The sequence below is a fragment of the Vitis vinifera genome, chromosome 16 (assembly GCF_030704535.1).
Source record: "Vitis vinifera cultivar Pinot Noir 40024 chromosome 16, ASM3070453v1".
Classification (NCBI taxonomy): Eukaryota; Viridiplantae; Streptophyta; class Magnoliopsida; order Vitales; family Vitaceae; genus Vitis; species Vitis vinifera.
The window spans coordinates 6,453,181-6,473,836 of NC_081820.1; the positions used below are offsets into that span (position 1 = coordinate 6,453,181).

The 20,656-nt window shown below is 40.7% G+C and overlaps 1 protein-coding gene across 1 annotated transcript; it reads left to right on the forward strand.

The window, feature by feature from the left end:
* Positions 1-704: 704 nt before the first annotated feature.
* On the forward strand, positions 705-5,897 carry LOC132255277 (uncharacterized). Its single transcript, XM_059743349.1, has 5 exons — positions 705-1,459; positions 1,604-1,810; positions 1,898-2,007; positions 2,338-2,503; positions 5,846-5,897. Exons 1-5 carry the CDS (start codon positions 705-707, stop codon positions 5,895-5,897), a joined length of 1,290 nt encoding a protein of 429 aa, XP_059599332.1.
* The last annotated feature ends 14,759 nt before the right edge of the window (positions 5,898-20,656 follow it).

Below are 20,656 nucleotides of genomic sequence, written 5' to 3' on the forward strand. Positions count from 1 at the left end.
TAGTCCAGCACCATTTACCTACCCTACCGCATGCTAGACCAATTAAGCAAAAATTGAGACGGTTGCATCCACGTTGCAGTCTACAGGTAAAAGAGGAGATTCAGAAACAACTCAGTGTTGGGTTCATATCAGTAGTTGAGTATCCAGAGTGGTTGGCTAATGTCGTCCCTGTTCCTAAAAAGGATGGCAAAGTTAGGGTTTGTGTTGACTTCAGAGATCTCAATAAAGCCAGCCCTAAAGATGACTTTCCCCTTCCACACATTGATTTGTTGGTTGATGGCACCACAGGCCATTCGAGGTTGTCTTTCATGGATGGGTTTTCAGGGTATAATCAGATTTTGATGGCTCCAGAGGATATGGAGAAGACAGCCTTTATTACTGAGTGGGGTACCTACTGTTACAGAGTTATGCCATTTGGGTTGAAGAACGCAGGAGCCACTTATCAGAGAGCCGCTACCACTTTGTTTCATGACATGATGCATAGGGATGTCGAGGTTTACGTGGATGATATGATTGTGAAATCCCGAGGTAGAACAGATCACCTAGATGCTTTAGAGAGATTCTTTGAGAGGATCCGGAAGTTTAGATTGAGGTTGAATCCCAAGAAGTGCACTTTTGGAGTGACTTCTGGGAAGTTATTGGGACATATAGTCAGTGAGCGGGGCATAGAGGTCGACCCAGATAAAATCAAAGTCATACTTGACATGCCTGCACCAAAGACTGAGAAAGAGATTAGAGGTTTTCTGGGCAGATTACAGTACATTAGTCGGTTCATAGCCAGATTGACAGACATATGTGAGCCTATCTTTCGTCTTTTGAGGAAGAACCAGCCAACAATTTGGAATGATGACTGTCAGTTTGCATTTGAGAAGATCAAGGAGTATTTGCTTTCTCCTCCTATTTTAGTGCCTCCTACGCCAGGACGTCCACTTCTTTTATATTTGTCAGTTTCAGACATGGCCTTGGGATGTATGTTAGCTCAGATTGATGACTTAGGAAAGGAGCGAGCTATTTACTACCTAAGTAAGAGGATGTTGGAGTATGAGATGAAATATGTTATGATTGAGCACCTATGCTTAGCACTAGTTTGGGCTACCAGGAGATTGAGGCATTACATGACAGAGTACTCAGTACATTTGATATCCCGCCTGGACCCGTTGAGATACTTGTTTGATAGACCTGCATTGACTGGTAGATTGATGAGATGGCTTGTGCTTTTGACAGAGTTCGATATTCAGTATGTTTCTCAGAAGTCTATTAAGGGAAGTATTGTTGCCGATCACTTAGCCTCACTACCGACATCTGAGGACAGACCAGTTGATGATGATTTTCCAGATGAGGAGTTTGTTGCTATGACCAGCTTATCGGGATGGTGCATGTACTTCGATGGTGCAGCCAATCAGTCAGGGTATGGGATTGGTGTTCTATTGGTATCCCCTCAGGGCGATCACATTCCGAGGTCCATTTGTTTGGCATTCTCTGATCGACATCCTGCCACGAATAACATAGTTGAGTATGAGGCTTGTATCCTTGGTTTAGAGACTGCATTGGAGCTTGACATTAGACAGATGGAGGTGTTTGGTGACTCCAATCTCGTACTCAGGCAGATTCAGGAGGATTGGAAGACTAGGGACGTGAAGCTTAGGCCATATCATGCTTATTTAGAGTTGTTGGTTGCGAGATTTGCCGACTTGAGATATGTTCATCTGCCTAGAGCGCAGAACCGATTTGCTGACGCCTTAGCTACTTTAGCTTCCTCCGTGGACATTCCGATTGATGTAGTCATACGTCCATTACTGATTGAGTCCAGGTCTGCACCCGCCTATTGTTGTTTGATTGGAGAGATAGAGGACCAGGATGATCTACCTTGGTATCATGACATTTATCAGTTCCTTAGATCTGGCACATACCCTGAGGTAGCCACTACCAAGGATCGGAGAGCACTGAGGCATTTGGCTACTAGATTTGTGATTTGCGGAGATACCTTATACAGGCGATCAGCTGATGGTATGCTTCTGTTGTGTTTAGATCGAGCCTCTGCAGATCGAGTGATGAGAGAGGTCCATTCAAGAGTTTGTGGTCCGCATATGGGAGGACACATGCTAGCCCGTAAGATTATGAGGACGGGCTATTTCTGGTTGACTATGGAGACAGATTGTTGTCAGTTTGTCCAGAAATGCCCAGAGTGTCAGATTCATGGTGATCTCATACATGCACCACCATCAGAGTTACACGCCTTGACCTCTCCATGGCCATTCTCAGTATGGGGTATTGATATTATTAGGAAGGTTTCACCAAAATCTTCCAGTGGTCACGAGTTCATCCTGGTTGCCATAGATTATTTCACCAAGTGGGTGGAGGCTGCATCATATGCGAGGTTGACATCTGCTAGGGTTGCTAGTTTTATCAGATCACACATCATTTGCCGCTATGGGGTTCCTCATGAGCTGATTTCAGACAGAGGGGTGCACTTCCGAGCTGAGGTAGACACTTTGTTGCAGGAGTATGGCATCCGACATCATAGATCTTCAGCATATAGGCCACAGACCAATGGGGCAGTAGAGGCTACAAACAAGAATATTAAGAGGATTTTGAGGAAGATGGTTGAGACTTCTCGAGATTGGTCAGAGAAGCTTCCTTTTGCATTGTGGGCGTACCGCACCTCTTTTCGCACCTCTACAGGAGCTACGCCTTACTCCCTAGTGTATGGTATGGAGGCTGTTTTGCCAGTCGAGACAGAGATGGGCTCATTGAGAGTAGCCCTTGAGCAGCAGATTTCTGAGACAGAGTGGGCTCAGGCTCGATTTGATCAGCTTAACCTTTTAGATGAGAGGAGATTGAGAGCAGCAGATCATGTTCAAGCCTATCAGAGAAAGATGGCTCGTGCCTTCAAGAAACGGGTTAAGCCTAGACCATTGCAAAAAGGGGATTTAGTTTTGAGGATTCTCAGAGGTTTGATTAGAGACCCTAGAGGAAAGTTTAGACCTAGTTGGAGTGGGCCTTATGTTATCCGAGAGTTGACTCCAGAAGGGGCTGCATGGTTGACAGACTTAGATGGAAACCAATTTTCAGAGCCCACCAACGTGGATCAGCTGAAGAAGTATTATGTTTGAGACCGTGGTCGCAGGATGGGTGGCCATCATTTCGGTTAGCCTTACACCTTATCACCTTTATTGAAATATTAAACCATTGCTAGCCCATTGAGCCTCACGTGGTATATTATAGCCTTATTTCTTTCTTATAGCTTTGATTACCATTTCTACACCCGGGTTGGGGCCCTTTGATGTATATGCATGCTTTGCTAGGAAAGTCTCATGAGCTTTAGACTTATAAATCTATCTTCTCATTTTGTTACCATCCTCTTATCACCCTATTTGTTCTATTTTATTATCACCACATATTCATTCTCTTTCTTGTCTTTATCATTATTCGTTTCATCTTATCCATTCTCTTCCTTGGGTCGATGATTCTTCACATCTTAGTGCAAAGAGGGCAGTCATATCACTCTATTCGTTCCATCATTTGACATTGATTCGGAGATCTTAGTTTGAGAGTTTGTCTCATGGGTTAGGGTTCATGTATTCATCAGTGATTTGAGAGAGTTTATTCATTTCTTGTATCTTTCCCATTGGAGTTTGACTTATTGATGATTAGAGCATGCGCAAAAAAAAAAAAAAAAAAAAAAAAAAAAAAAAAAAAAAAACAACAAAAAAAAAAAACAAAAAAAAAACAAAACAAAAAAAAAAGAAAGAAAAAAAAGCGCAATGACATGTTTGTGTATGGCATCTTGCTCCATTGGGTACTTATATCACCTTTTGAGGTCGGCTTACTAGGTATATTTGACATTGTGGGTTCTTGTGAGATGTTTATATGAGTTTTCACTCCTTGAGCCACTCTTGTTACGCATTTGGAGTGTCGAGGATTCATGTGAGAGTTCTATGAGATCCTATGCTGCTTGGATCATGATTGATATATATTAGGTATGAGAGATGAGTGATCTTTTTACTAGGGTCTCCGGATCATTGTCTTATACCCATCATTCCATCATTGGTGATATGACTTTCCTTTATTGTACTAACATGGGTTGATCATCACTCATTCCACTTTCTCATTGCTTTCTTTTGCACCCCATTATCGCTTTCTAGATCTTTGTTCCACCTTTTATTCATTCCCTACATATTGATACCCATTACTGATTTGATACTTTTTTCACATCATTCACATATTTCATTGATGGTTTGACCATTCATCCTTTCTCTCATTTCGTTATCGGCATTCCCTTTGGTTACTTCTAAGTCCATGACTCATGAGATTTTTCTATGCATTACATCTTGTACACGAGGGTACGGGTTTGATCATTGGGTATTTGAGCCTAGTTTCCCTTCATTTCTTTCACCCCACTACCTTGGCCTACGTTACGTCCCGTGTCTTAAGACCACCCTGAGGCCACGAGATCAGACGATATCTTTGACAGTCTTCACTTGGACAGGTTTTTGGTAGATTGGTTGAAGTATGGTCGTTACTATGTTCTCTTTTATGGAAGATACTTTTGGAAGCATTTGGTCTCTCTCTTGCTTGGCATATTGATGTTTGATGGATTTCTGGGTTTGGAGATAGTTCATTGAGGATATTGGATTCATCCTTTGGTTGTGCATTAGATATCCATACTGGGGCATATTCCCCTTTCATTTGGCTGAGATGAGCCCCTAGTGGAGCACTTTCTTTGAGCTTGGACATTTTCATTGATCCGAGATCCCTAGTGAGGTATGTTGAGACTATATCAGTTCTAGTGGAGCATCGTTGAGCCCCTAGTGGTTCCATTTGCGGAGTATTTTTTAGAGAGACTAGTGGATTATTACTGAGTTGGAGGCAGTTTTCAGTGCAGTGTATAGATCAGGCATACTAGGGCATATTTCCCCATTTTGAGGTTACCAGATTCCTATCAGATTCAGTCAGGGATTCATCAGAGACATGTTTCTACTTTTGAGATTACTACATCCCTCATCATTTTGGCTATTCATTTGAGATTAGATTTAGAGTGTCTCCTTTGAGGCATTGGTCGATACTTCACTCTGACTTCTTGGCGGATTATTGTTGAGCTGAGGACAGTTGATTGATGATGTTGGATTCATCCTTTGGTTGTGCATTATATATTCACATTGGGGCATATTCCACCTTCCCTCGAGATTCCTATTTGTTATTATGCGGTATGACTATCCTTATTCATGGTTATAGAGATGTTCGGTTGATTTTGACAGACTCTTCATTGTACATCAGATATCCACACTGGGGCATATTCCCCTCTCCTTGATGAGATTGTGTTTGGGCAGTGGTACGAGGATGGATGATCATTGTTTGTTGTTTACCTTATGATTTTGACACCGGATATCCACACTGGGGCATATTCCCCTCTCCTTGATGAGATTGTGTTTGGGCAGTGGTACGAGGATGGATGATCATTGTTAGTTTGTTTGCCTCACGACTTCGACATCCGATATCCATACTGGGGCATATTCCCCTCTCCTTGATGAGATTGTGTTTGGGCAGTGGTATGAGGATGGATGATCATTGTTTGTTGTTTGCCTCACAACTTTGACATCAGATCTTATACTGGGGCATATTTCCCCCATTTTCTTTGAGTATCCTTGAGATTGAGACAGTGGCCAGTTCGGTTTTAGATTGAGTACTAGCCCAGAGCTTCCGACGATCGACTATATCAGGGCTTCCCTACATGGATTTGTTGAGATAGAGACGGATCGCATCAGGTTTCACCCGAGGAGTGTGGGTGGATCCTTTAGCCAGATGTTCATGAGACAGATTTGTTTTCGTCATTGTTACCTTGCAGATTGGATTATCCAGATGAGCAGCATTTTACGCACCTTGAGGTTTACTTTTAGATGAGTCATGATATACACTCTTTGAGATTTACCTTTTGAGATTCATCGATAGAGCAGCTTTTTAGACATAGAGGGTTCCTTCAGTTTAGACTTTTCAGAGGTCTGTCACGATGCATCGGTTTCTGACCTATTGATTTCAGCGGATGATTGATTTACTGGTTGTTTCAGCAGTGTGAGCACCCTGGATACTGGGGCATATTTCCCTTCTTGGTTTCAGTAGTCCGACCCTTGACATTTTGAGTATGTGGCTTTGAGCCAATTTATTTCATGTCCACTTTCGAGTTGGTCTTCTCTATTATTCCCTTCTAGGCCCTGAGCCTCATAGTTTTGAGTTATTCATTCCTTCTAGACCCCGAGTCTTATAGCCTTAAGCATCCTTTTCCCCTTAGGCCCTGAGCCCGCTAGCCCTGAGCTATCCTTTTTTTAGGCCCTGAGCCTCGTAGCCATGAGTTATCCATTCCTTCTAGACCCTAAGTCTTATAGCTCGGAGCTATCTTTTTTCCTTTAGGCCCTGAGCCCGCTAGCCCTGAGCTATCATTTCCTATAGACCCAGAGTCTTTGCAGCTCTTAGCTGAGCTTTCATCATTTGGTCGCCCATGAGTGGTTTGACCTGGAGTTTGCGTATCGCATTCTTCTTCTAGCCGATCAGTCATAGAGCCCGGAGCTCATAGCCCTGAGCTACTCATCGACCCAGAGTCATTTTTCATCTTGACCCAGAGTCATTCATAGCACCCCGAGCCCTGAGCTCACGACCCGGAGTCATTTGAATCACTCACATCCCTGAGATGTTTCGTTTTCATCATTCTAGCCACTTGTGAGTGGCCTCGACCCGACACCTTGAGTCGGAAAGTATCCTGATCGGCTATCTATTTAGAGCCCAGAGCTCTCGACCTAGAGTCATTCTTATCTATTTAGAGCCCAGAGCTCTCGACCCAGAGTCATTTTCCATTTTGACCCAGAGTCATTCTATCTATTTAGAGCCCAGAGTTCTCGACCCAGAGTCACTTTCCATTTCGACCCAGAGTCATTATTTCCTATTTTAGAGCCCAGAGCTCTCGACCCAGAGTCACTTTCCATTTCGACCCAGAGTCGTTATTTCCTATTTTAGAGCCCGGAGCTCTCGACCCAGAGTCACTTTCCATTTCGACCCAGAGTCATTATTTCCTATTTTAGAGCTTGGAGCTCTCGACCCAGAGTCACTTTCCATTACGGCCCAGAGTCATTTCTTTTCCATTTAGAGCCTAGAGCTCTCGACCTAGAGTCATTTTCCTTTACGACCCAGAGTCATTCTTTTCTATTTTAGAGCCTGGAGCTCTCGACCCAGAGTCATTTTCCATTTTGACCCAGAGTCATTTCTTTTCCATTTAGAGGCTAGGGCTCTCGACCTAGAGTCGTTTTCCATTTTGACCCCGAGTCATTCTTTCCAATTAGAGCCCTGAGCTCATGACCCAGAGTCTTTTATCCTATTTTAGATCCAGAGTCGTTCACCTTGTCCGTGATCCAGATTCACTCATCTCATCCATGACTAATCATCCTTTTCACCACTTTCCATCTTTGTGCTACTCGTCACATGCCTTCTCTCTTTATTGTCATTTCCCCCCACATAGAGTTGTCCTATCCATGTCGTTGAGACACCATCTTTTGATCTTACCCCTTCATGTGCTAGGACAAAATCTCTGGTCCTTCTTTAATTCTTCGATATAGTTCACTTCATTATGCTCATTACTCGTATTTCTACTCACATTCTCTACACTCGTGATCTATACCGAAGAGGGGCATATTTGTAGACCCTCAATTTTGTCCCTTTAACACATGTCTTTAAGTTCGTCTTCAGTGCTCCACAGTAGTTCCTTGGTGGCCCAGTACTACTCACCACTCACCTTTTTCTGAGTCACCTTGGAGACTTTGGTTGAGGGATTATTTGATCCCTTATTGTGACCCTTGGCAGCCCTAATTTAGACTTAGGCTTTTCTTGTTTTTTTAGGATAGCCTTTAGATACACTTGGCCCATTAGGCACCACCCTAGGTCCGCTTAGTCTCATCATAGGCCCGTTTAGGTACACTTGGCCCATTTGGATATTTTTAGTGTGACTTATATGACTTGCATGTTTGCATCGCTCGTAAGGCCCATTTTTTGTTAATTTGTTTATTTTTATTTTATTTTATTTTATTTTCCTCTTTATATTATTTTCCTTAATTTATTTATTTATTTATTATTTTTACCATTTTCTAATTTATTTACCTATTTATCTATTAATGCAATTATTTAACTTCTAAAATTTCATGTTTTTGCAAGGAAACTTACTATTGAAGTTTAAGGAAGGCGGGACTCTCCTTGGAAGGTTTGGGAGAGGAATTTGAAATTATGAAGATTGCTTTTGAATTGGAAGATTTAAAAAAAGGATAAGGAGAAAAGAAGAGAGAAAATAGGGGATTTTTTCCTTTCGGGAACGGATTTAGGATTTAGGAGGTGATATATATATGTGGGAGAGCTTTTTTTATGAAGGAGAGGAGATTTTTCTTGGAGAAAAAGCACGCATTGGAGGCATTGGAGAAGGAGGGAAGAAAAGCACGCAGCAACGAGAAGAGAGTGACTGCAGCAAAAGACTGTCCAGGTATGCCCCTTGTTACTCTCAATGTTCCTATCCCTATTCGATTTCTCCACTTGGTTGTCTTTTCGTTTTAATATTTTTTATATTGCTGATTGGTGTGGACGGAAAGGGCTACTAAGATTGCTGTGTTGAAGTTGATTCCTGTTATTCATTATGCTCTCATTCATATTCCGTTCTTCTTTAATCTCTTACTGATTCCAAGACGCCATTTATATCAGCATGAACATCACGATCACTAACTCATCTGTTTGCTGAATCTGATTGCTTGTGATTGTTTGCCTATCTCATCTGTTCAAAGCCCGTTGATTTGAAATATGAAACGCGGCTCTTCCTAGCTCGTTCTGTTCTTATTTTATTTTTATTTTCATTTATTTTTTTCATTCTTCTCCTCCCGGCTCCATTCCTTTCTTGTTTCGGCACATTCCACTGTTTTCTTCTTTTATTTTCCTTTCTGGTGATCCGCCATGGTCATTCCTTCTGGACAAGTTTAATACTGCGGATGTTGGAGCATGTTTGAAGCGCCACATTGATCCACCATTCTTTAAAGTAGAATCAGTGTCCTCTGGGATGGTGAAGTCGCAGGCTTAGAGATGAAAGAAAATCCACAAAGAAGGTGGAAGATGTACCAAACCCTGTTTTATCACAGTTAACGATGTTGGGGGAATGGAAAACGAACAAGAGTTGGAGTGGTTTGAAACCCAGAAGACTGTAATAAGTGGAGATCTCGTCAGCTTCGGTCCCGTGTAATTGTTGATACGCACAGATCATTAAGAAAGACGGATCACAACCATTTTCCCTGTAATCTAGGGTTCCATTTCCTCAATTCCTCTAGCAAGTTTTTCTGACGAATCTCAGTTATTCAGTGGAGGCATTCTTCGCAAATATGTTTTTCCCTCCGTACCCCGATCTCTTCCACCATTTCAAATTCAGTAAAGTTTTCAAGTTGAAATCGATTATGACTATCACTAATTCGGGTTTCATGATGAAAAAAAAGAGGAAGTTGATTACCTTACACACCGGAGCAAGAGAAACAGATTGTTGATGATCTGATGAATGAATCAGAGTCCAGATTGAAAGAAGGCGCTGTATTTTTGGTTGTCTCATTTGCCCTTAAGGAGGTTGGGGATAATTTTATCTTGATCAATCTAGCCAATGTTGAGAGTTTCTTTGGGTCAATTATTGTTCTAGAGTTGAAGAGTTAGAATGTGAATGGGGTCCTGATGCTTAAGACCAATTGCATAGACTGGTTGGATCAGATTAATGTTGCATAAAGTATACACATGGCTTGGCAGTCACGGACAATCAGTGCCCAGGTAGCATATGGTTCCATCACGCAAAACAGTCTCCTTCAACCCGACATTCAGTTCCGGGTGCCCCTGCTCACTTCAGAAAGAAATGGCTAATTCAGTTGTCAATAACAGTTCTCTTCATGTTTTGAACAAATTCCGGACATCAGAAATAGGAGGTTGATGGCTGGTTGATGGAAGTAAAGATGGCTATGAGATGGAAAAAGATATACTACTAGTCCAAAAGGATGAATCCACACTTGAAGATTTGTGTAGCAATACTACTTTTCACCAAGAAGACATTATACTTGCTGAAATGGGCTCAGAAAATTGGGGATTACTGGATGGTAATGTGCTGGCACGAGTGTTCCATTTTCTGAAAACTGATGTAAAATCCCCTGCTTTTGCTGCTTTGACTTGTAAACATTGGAGAGTTGCAGTAAGATCTCTTCAAGGGTGCTTCCAGGCGGGTTGATTTGTCATCTGTTGGTTCTCTCTGCACTGACTCTATGATTTAGAGCATGCCACAAAGTGCATTGTGTTAGTTTCTGGATTATCTATGGTAGAAAGGCTAATCAGTCACAAGATATAGGCAACAAACTTGATCAGTGGCTCATGTATGCAACGTTTATATGCTCGTGCTCAATAAATAATAAAGAAGCTAGAAGGTTGGTAGCAAGTGAAGACCTTTGCCATCTCACTTTTCCCTCATTAAAATCTCATCCACTTTAAGGCATACATACGGAATTTAGATACATTGAGTTCAGATTATTGTTTGAAGTGTCACAATGATATGAGTTGAGGAGTTCTTTCTACCCAAGCGATGTTCATTCGCTCCAATGGGTTTAATCTCATCCTTAGACTTGGTATCTCTAAGACTTATCAGTCTCTATTCCTCCTGTTCTTATACCAGCACCAAGCAGATATTTAGAATACAAAAGGCAATCCTCTTCCTAGGCTCGCAATTCTGGGATAGAAACGCATGTTTCCGAAATGAGAAACTACGGACAGAGTTAGGCAAGGAAGAGGCTTTAGTTATAGTGACTATCAGTGGAAATTGATGACCTGAACCTTCTGATCTTTCACGACTGTGAGAAAGGTGACCTGCAGCCTGAAGTTTTCTGGTCAATTGAACTCAAGCCCCTTGATCGCCAGATTGCCGAAGAGCAAATCCAGTTCATTTCTTTCCTTTTACTGGTTTTCTGGCTCATCCCTACCTCATGAATACACCCAGTTAGGCAGTATTACTGAAGTACCAAGGGACCTTATTGATCCCTACACTCTGGTCAGCATCCTTCAACACGAGAAATGGAAGTATCAACTAGTTTTCATAAGAACCATCAAGCATTCACTTGACAAGCAAGGAAAGCATACATGCAGGGAATTGATAAGTAAGCCACTGATAGCAGAATATTGGGACCTCTAGAGTCGGCAGAAGTTGACTAAAGCGATGAAAATAAACTAGGATCTGACGAATCAGCTGATTGAATCAGAGAAGGCTGTGGATGCATTTGACATATTTTCTGAGAATTTGAGCCATCCAGATCGCGAAGGTCTAGAATTCCAACTCCTCCGGTTGAAGCTAAGAAACAGTTCTGTTTGCGTAACGGCAAAGGCATAGAAGCTGAAGTTGGAAGGATATATGTTTTGCATGGGAAAGACTGCTAATGATCTAACATATCAAGTCTCAAATAGATACGATTTCAGCAGTTTGAGGGAGCTTGACAGTATTGGACATAATGAATTGAAGCCTTTTCAAAATCAGCAGTGGACGTATTCTGTTCTAAAACACTTGAAGTTGGAGCACACTGAAGCAGTTTTGTATTCTGAAATTAGTACCCGATTTTCTGGTGATTCAAGTTCTTTATTTGACTTCTCCTTTATAGAGAAAACTCCTAGTGGCATTGACCAGCCAGGAACTCACCATATGCAGCATCAGCAAGCTCAACAGCTCATGATTGTTCTACCAAATTGTTGGAAAAGGGGTCCATTTCGACAAGTGGCACAGTTTTCATTAGTGCATTATTGAGGGATGGATAAAGATGATCAGCCTAAGGCCAAGCCAGATGATTGGGAAGATGCAGCTGACTTCTCTACACCGAAATGGGGAAGCTCTCACAACTAAAGCAACAATTTTCCTATGCAACGCCCCACTTCAAGACATTATTTTCAGATTCATGGAGAGGAAAGATGAGGACTCGTGGCAATGGTCTGAATTTCCCAGATTTGGATGGAACGAAGCTCGCGAGGTGACATCAGGGAAATCTTCAATTTGCCCTTGATGGACAAACAGCAAACACATACAGACTTTGTTTGTTTGTCCAGCTAAGAGACCAATTGATGCAGAATTCTGGAACTGTTATGGAATTAGTAGAGCTTTTAATGGGGATACAGATCTCCTTCCCGTTTCTTTTAAGGGAGTCTTTGTCAAACAGGACAATTCTAACTCACCTTGAGGCATGCTTCAATACAGAGAATTTCGAAAGACAGAAGAATAAACTACAGGAAAGGTTCAATTGTCCAGGCACTAAAGTTGTGAGAGATGGCCAAAGTATTCGGTTATACTACCAGTGAGTCTATTGCTATGCGGATCCAAGGAAGTCGGGTAAAGGCTAATAAGGTTAATCAGTTCTGAGAAAGAAGAAATTGAACTAGACAAATGATTGATGCTTAGATCCAGATCAGAAAGGCTTTGTAGCATGCCGATTGAAACGAGCGGTGGGATCTAGGTTGATTTAGAGATTGAAGCAGAATGGTCCATCAAACACCTTTTTTTTTAATAACTAGCATATTGAAAAGCTATCAACAAGGGTCTTTTCATGCAATTATCAACAGCTGAATCATTAGCACCTTCATGCTTCCAAACTCTACTTCTAGCATGGCCATCTTGACGCACACCTCTTCCTCCATTTTCTTCATTGAGAATTTACAGTTTTGAATTGATCTTTCAAACCCTTTTTCAACTGAATAAACTTAGCTTTGAAGATTCATCAAAATAACTTTAGTTTTCTTTAAAAGTTCCTTAGGAGTTTCTAGGTTTAAAATCCAGATTTCAACAAATCTTTTGCTGTCATTTTCCTTCCGGCATGCGTTTTCACTATTTTATTTGATTTTTAGCTATTTTAATGATTTTCTCGATTTTCAACAAGCATGAATAAACTTCATAATTCCAAATCATGGAATTTATGGAATCAACTCATGCGAAATTAATTAGGGCTTTGGTGGGGGCCCGACATTCATAACACTCACTTTAATACTGTTTGCTTGATATGATGATTTTTGATTATTCTTGATGAAATACTTGAATTCACTTTATATCTATTGTTGAGATACCCTTGTTCCCATAGACGCGTGGATGCCCGCTATCCAGGTACACTCTTCCTGCCCTCAAACTCTAAAATTCTATGAATGTGTATGTTATCATGAGCCATGTCCATGTTTGATGCCATAATTGATTGTCTTGATGCTTGTTTGATCATGTTTCATAAAAATACATATTATGCGTCGTATTTTCAAACTAACCTTTGATGTCTTGTGATAGCGCTTAAGAAGCAGTCTAGGTATGTACCCTAAATCTTCTTCATGTTTGTGATTGGTTTTCCTGCTAAGCATGCTTTTTTTCGAAATCACCTAGCCTACTTAGGTATCCATGATTAATCGGTTAATTGCTATATTTCCCTCAACTTAGTCAGTAGAGACCTCTTTAGGGCTTAGAGGGGTGCTACCTCCTAGGGGTACCTTCCCAATAAGTAACCTGATCCCCGAACTTAGACTCAGGTTTCCCAAAGACATGCTTTTTCCAAAACTATGGAGTCACTTTTTAGGGTTTTTCTTTCTTGTTTTATTTTCCCTTTAAAATAAAAATAAAATAGGTGGCGACTCCAACTTTTTCTAAAATTAATTTTTCACAAATAATAAAAAGCGAGTCTCGCCGATCGAGTGGGGACGCACGTGAAAAATGCGGGTCCACAGACGCTCAAAAGAAATTCCTGCTTGTGGCCACTGACTATTTCAACAAATGGGTAGAGGCGGAAGCTTATGCTAACATCAAAGACAAGGACGTCACAAATTTTGTTTGGAAGAACATCATCTGTCGGTTCGGAATTCCCCAAACGATTATAGTTGATAATGGGTCGCAATTTGTTAGCGTTGCATTCAGAACTTTTTGTTCGGAGTTGAAAATAAAAAATTTATACTCCACACCATGGTACCCTCAGAGCAATGGGCAATCAGAAGCAATGAACAAAACCCTAATATCCACATTGAAGAAAAGACTGGAGAAAGCCAAAGAAAAGTGGGTAAAAGAGCTGCCCGGTGTCCTGTGGGCCTATTGGACAACACCTAGACGACCAACAAGAAACACTCCTTTCACTCTCGCATATGGGATAGATGCAGTCAACCTCACAAAAATAGGCATGCCCACAGCCTGAACCACCGTGCAAGGTCAAGGGGATGAAAGTCAAAAACTTCGTAGACACCTAAATTGGGCAGATGAAGTAAGAGAAAGTGTGTCCATCTAGATGGCCTCCTATCAACAAAGAGTTGCTGCCTACTACAACTGAAAAACCTGACCCCGTGCCTTTAAGGTTGGGAGACTAGTTCTCATAAAAGTATTTGAAAATACAACCGAAAAGGGAGTCGGGAAGCTGCAAGCAAATTGGGAAAGACCCTACATTATCTCAAAGGCCGGTGAGACTAGGGCTTACCATTTGCAAAAGCTGGATGGGATGCCCTTGCTCCGTCCATGGAATGTATCTAATCTAAAATAGTACTATCAGTGAAAGAAAAGGAGTGAAGAATGAAAGAAGAACAAAGGAATGTTTCACTTGTAATCATAAGTATAAAATTGTTCTTTACAAATCGTTGGTCAGATCAATCACGACAGAGAGAAAACTATCCAGTAATAAAGAAAAATGTATATTGTGGCTCGCTCAGAGTCAAACACAGGAAGAATGTCATCTCATAAGAAAGAATCGTTGGGTACTTCATCCTCATCATCAGAAGGAAAGGAAAGAATGTCTTGGGTAATACCATTCTTCTTCATGCAGCAACGGTAGCTGAAGAAGTACATCTCATCCACTTGTTTTTGGTACTCCGCCTCCAGATTCTTTTTCTGAGCGGCAAACCCTATCTAAAGCTCCTCCATCTCTTTCTTCAGTTAGGAGTTCTCCTATTCGGCCTTTTTGAGCTTGGCCTTCACGACTCTACCCTCCTCTCTCAACTTGTCCACCTTTGTACGAATTGCTTCCTTCTTCTCCTCAGCTAACTTCAAAGCCTCAGCTCCATCCATAGCAGCCTTTTGAGCGACGACAAGATTGCTCTCCGCTCGCTCCAATTTTGCACGCAGTTCTTCACCGATGCTCATACGGTGGGAAATGAAAGTCCACATAGCCTTAGCAACCTCCAACCACTCAAAAAGTAGAGCGCGCTGACGCACCATGTTGCAGACCCTGACTACCACCTGAAGGTAATAACAAAAGCAGAATTAGGACCAGATACCGGAGTTTATGCTATCGTGAAAGGGGAAAAGTAGAAGAGGTTACCACTTCCGCAGTCTCTTGCACCGTGCAATCTTGCAGTTGCTGAATACGGGATACGGCGAACTCGGGCGTGCTGAAAAGGAGTCAGGCTGAGACGAAACAAGAGGCTCACCACCCAAGTTCACTGAGATCCGCTTGGTAAGAGGGAAGAAGTCCGACATCTTTGTGGAGGGCGACTCAGCATCAGTAAAGCATGGTACCCGCCTCAGCATCTCCATTATGTCATCCCAACTAGGAAGGGAAGCGGATGTAGGGGTGTCATTCTGGTCCAAAACCTCCTCGACGGGGGCCGCACCGCCAAGAACCCCGTCCAGAACCGCGCTAATCTCTTTCTCAACAGTAGGCACGTTGCTAGGCCCCATAGCATCCAGTGGAGGCACTGGCCCTGGGGGAACATCTCTCATAGGCTCCTCCTAAACACCCTTTGGATAGGCTCTTTTGGCTGAGGAGCAGCCACTTCAATAGCCTCATGAAGGCATTTGCGATGCCTTTCCTTGAAGCCGACTCTCAAATCGGTTGCCATGCTGTCCTCCACCTCCATCTCGTTTATGACGTTGAGCGCTATAGGCTCTGGTTCGGGCTCGGAAGGGTGAGTACCCGAATCACTTAGTTCGAAGTCCAGGAAGTCGAAGCTACCCTGTGAAGCCTGGACGGAGCTATCCGTTGAAGTAGATGCGAAATGAGTAAAAGCAGATGGAGAGGCAGGAACCAGATCCGAAACCTTGGTTGCTTTCGCACTAGGCTTCTTCTTTCTAACCGGAGGACAAGTCGCGAAAGATGAAACTAGACCCTTTCTACCCGGAACCCTCTTCAACTTCCCTTCTTGCCTCTTCTCCTCCCTCTAGTCAAGCGCTTCTGACGAGCTTTGGCGTCTACCTCACGCTCCTTTGTGTAGAAGGGGAGATCCTTCAAGACGTAATGCTCCCCAAGCACCACAACCTTAAGGAGCCGTTTAGGAATGATGGGAAGAACGTACGGTTGGGGCTTTCGGATAACCGTAAGCAGGTTTCAGGAAGTAAGAAGCGTCTGATGGTTCCTTTCATTTGTAGTGATTTTGAACAAATTGTTCAAAAAAAACGAATGAAGCTATCTCCACCCACTCCACCAGACGACCTCTTCTATCCTTACCTGCACCAACCAAAATAGAAAATGTTAGCATTCAAATGGCACCGATTCAATAGAAAAAAAAAAAAAACAAGAGAAAGAGCACTCAAAGCCATCCCTACCAGGAATTTTTAGTGAAAATTTAGGGCGAAAATCCTTTTCTGGATGCTCTATTAAGCCAGCCCATGGTCCCCGGACTAGTACATATCCTTTGGCTTCCTATTTATTTGAATCAGGAAGACCCGTCACCAGTTGGAGAGACGGTATATGGGCAAACATGCTGAAGATATCCTTTTTACCCTTCTTAATAATGTAGACGAAGATAACCTCTACCAAGAAGAGGTCCAAATGGAAGAGCATGTTCAAGATGTTGCATCCCATCAGCACCCAGACGATGTTAGAATGGATGTAGGTTGGAGGGATTTGGGTGTAATGCAAGAATTGCTTGAAGAGATACGAGAGAGAAAAGTAGAGCCCACGTTGAATTGCTCCTTGCTAAAGAAGATGGCACCATGAGCTGTCTTCTCGATGGACGTTGGATCTCCATCCACCAACTGAATGGAGACACCATTCGGAATGAAGAAACGTTCCCGAAATTCCTGCTCATTAAGAAGCTTGGTAGGCTTCCCCGAACTAGGGCTTCCGAAACTCACACCTATCCGAGCCACCATTTTTGTCTTGCCCAACAACACTGGATGAGGTGATGTCCTTTTTTGTAGGCATCTTAGAGCAATGGGCTGAGTTGGACCTGCATGGCACAATGCTGATAGTTAGAAAGTAGCTACTTGGCCCTATTGCCAAAAGGTAGTGCCCCAAGACATCCAACGGGCTAACATGCCTGAGTTAGGGATTGCCCAAATCATGGAACACAACTTCGCTCGTCGATCCCCAATTCTAATAAAGAATTTTCCCGCTATGACACCTAGGCACACAAAAGAAGGATAAACGCCAGGTAGACTCAACAGAGCCTCAAAGCACAAAAAAAAAAAAAAAAAAAAAAAAAAAAAAAAAAAACTAACCCTAACAGAGGTTAGTTGGGCGCACCACCGACCAGACCTGCTATCCCAGGAAAGTTACACGCCATTTTCTATAGACCTTGGAATAGCCACTTTCTAGCAAATCAGAATTCTCAGGCATCAGAATAGTTCACAATCACAAACCAACAACACAAACCAAGGAAAAATGGGTAATTAAGGGCACTAGAGAAGAAGGAAGAACATACTTGGCAAGTGCTTTCAACAAATTACAAAGACGAACCACGAGCGCTGAGATAAACCAATCGAAAAATCATCGGGAAAAAAGTACTGCAACACGAGGACAATAATCGCTACCTGGATATGGGAAGTGCAGAGCAAATGGAAGACAAAAAGCAGACTCAAGGGAGAAACGACAAAGAAGAGTGCTTCATAGGGATTAATTTCCTATTTATAGGGGCAAAATCCCTAGGAACCCCAAATGACATGGCACCCGGAAACGCACCACTTGAGGTGACACGCCGCCTGTTAACAACTTCAATAACGATGCCCCTTCATAAATGCCCCTCCCGAACACCACATGTCATGCGGTCACTATAGAGGTTTGAAAAATGTTTTAACCCGGATTTTCTGTCTGGACGAAGCAATTAGGTTAAAAAAGGGCATTGTAGGGACTTTCCCATGTGACCACGTGGAAGACTACCTTAGCTCCACATGGCATCCTTCTATTTCTGCCCAGATGAATATAACCAGATCCAAATATCCAATCCGGATTAGAAGTACTAATGGCCGGTTACACGGAGTTCCTCTAAAACTATGCAATGCATTCCAAGTAGGTTTCCTGACCCACTCCCACGAGCAATCATTCTCCTTGTGTCAGAAGCACGCTCGATGGGACATTACCTTATCTCCGTAGGCGACTTGCCACACGCTGCACCATACTGCCTGTTGGCTGAAGTGATAAGCGAACCATCAAGTCACCCCTTTAGCGATTCATGTCAGTGGCTTAAAGGGTGATGATTGCTCTATCACCTACTGTGCTGTCATCAAGACTACGAAAGTCAAGAAGTCATCTCAACACAAAGGTGACACTGTTCTAGACCCTATAAAAGCTCTCCTCTAGCTCAAAACCAAGGTACGCGCGCGCACACACATGAGGGAGGCTCTTCTTAGCTTCAAAAAGAGGGCAACCTCTAAAATTAGCTTTAATCATTTGACTTGAGCTTCAGAAGGTGTGTCCGGACAACCTGTTCGGACATCTTTTGTAGGAAAAAATAGAGAAGCATTACTTCCAGTTGACTTGACATAAAAAAATAATAATATTATTTGCCTACGCACAATGGAGAATGTTTTTGATATTGAAACTCTTATAAAGAAAAAAAAATTAGGGAAAGTGTAAAGTATTTGAAACTAACATATTTGTTTATGGGATATAATCATATTGCAACATATAATATTTAATTGAAAATGTTATAATTAAAATTGGAGAATCAATACATATTACATGAATCTTAATTTCTTTCTCTTAGATCCATTCTATCTTAAGATTTCCAACTTTTCATTTTTATTTTTATTTTTGGTTTTAATTACTTAGAATAATTTTGAATTCAAAAAACTGATCTAATTAATTGCAAATTAAATCAAAACATTGTAAAATATTATGTTTGTAATTAAGTACTAAAAGTGTACATAAAATAAAAAAAACTCTGACTCATTTACATAATAAAAAAGTTAAACTTTATTCACTATTCATTTTAAATAAAATATTATTTAAAATTATTATTATTCATTTTCAACCCAAAAGAAATTATGAAGATGTTTTAATATCCTTATGTCTCTAATATAAACTAAAATAGTTTTTTTATACAAAAAATATAATTTATAATTTTATATTATAATTTTATTATTCATGTTTTATTAAAAGCTATATATTTATTTTTTAATTTATTTATAATTATAAAACTATTTCCATTTTTAATAAAATTTGAATTACATTTAAGTTATATCATAAAATTGAATTTACAATGTTCTTACAAAATCAAAAAATAAAATAAAATAAATTTTAAAACCAACTTATCTGAACAAGTTTTTTGTTTTTCATTTTTTTAAATTGTTTTTAAAACCAACTTGTTAAGCATGATTATTTTTATAAAAGCAATTTTTGAAAATAAGTTTTAGAAAATATGGTCAAATGGCTGTTAGTCATAGAGGTTTCAACAATAGTCTGGTCATTGTCAAGTTGTTTTCTCCAACAATACTGCACTTAGTATTGCCAAAACAAACTGATGAAGAAACCTTATTGTATATATTAGCTGCCTCACAATCAAAAGGTTTTGAGTTAAATTTGGTACAAATTCTTTCCAGCCCATATTCATATTTTGCCCACCCTGAAAAGCAAAGTCTCTAAGTAGGGATTTTTTTACAACCATCCCAAGTCCAGCCCAATAAATTCACTGTGTTGTAAGTTGTAACCCATAATAGATTTTCGCAGGGACAGAAAAATGATAAAATAGACAAGTCTATTAAAATAATGGCTGCCCTTGAATTTTTTTTTTTTTTTTTTTTTTTTGTTTTTTAAGAGCTAATTCATGAGGTTAGGTGGTTAAAAAAAAGTAAAATGAGAAATAAATATATTAAAAAATAGGGGATAATAATTGATAATTAGATAGACAACTCCGATAGTTAATGACGTGTTTACTCCATTTCTCGAAATGAAATCAATAAGTTTGATTCCTACTTCAACCAATGACTTACTTGGTAGATGGTGAAATGGGGTGCATATTTATTATACATTTAAATATTTAGAAATAAATACCTATAATGATTTAAATATAATTATTTGATCTTTTAAATATTTAAATATTTTTTAAGTCATTCAAATTATCTAAGATTTGATAAATCTAAGTATTTTTAAACTCATTAAAATTATAAACATAAAGATAAATGAGTTATTAAAAAAATAATCTTGAAATATTATTTAGAAAAATAAAAGCAAAGTCATATCAATATAAACGTAAAGTATTCTTTTTCCTTCCAAGATATCTCAAACCAGGAATAGCCACAGTGATATGGCTGGTATTTTAGCTGGAAGGGGAACTTGTGGGCCTTGGAGGCCGATTGGCCTCCCTAGGGCGTATCTTCCATCGAACATAGAACCCAGATTGTTGTTTGCTATATCTGATCATTTTACTTTATTGTTGGTACTTGAGTATTGCTTTATTTTTTTCATTAACTTCAGTGGTA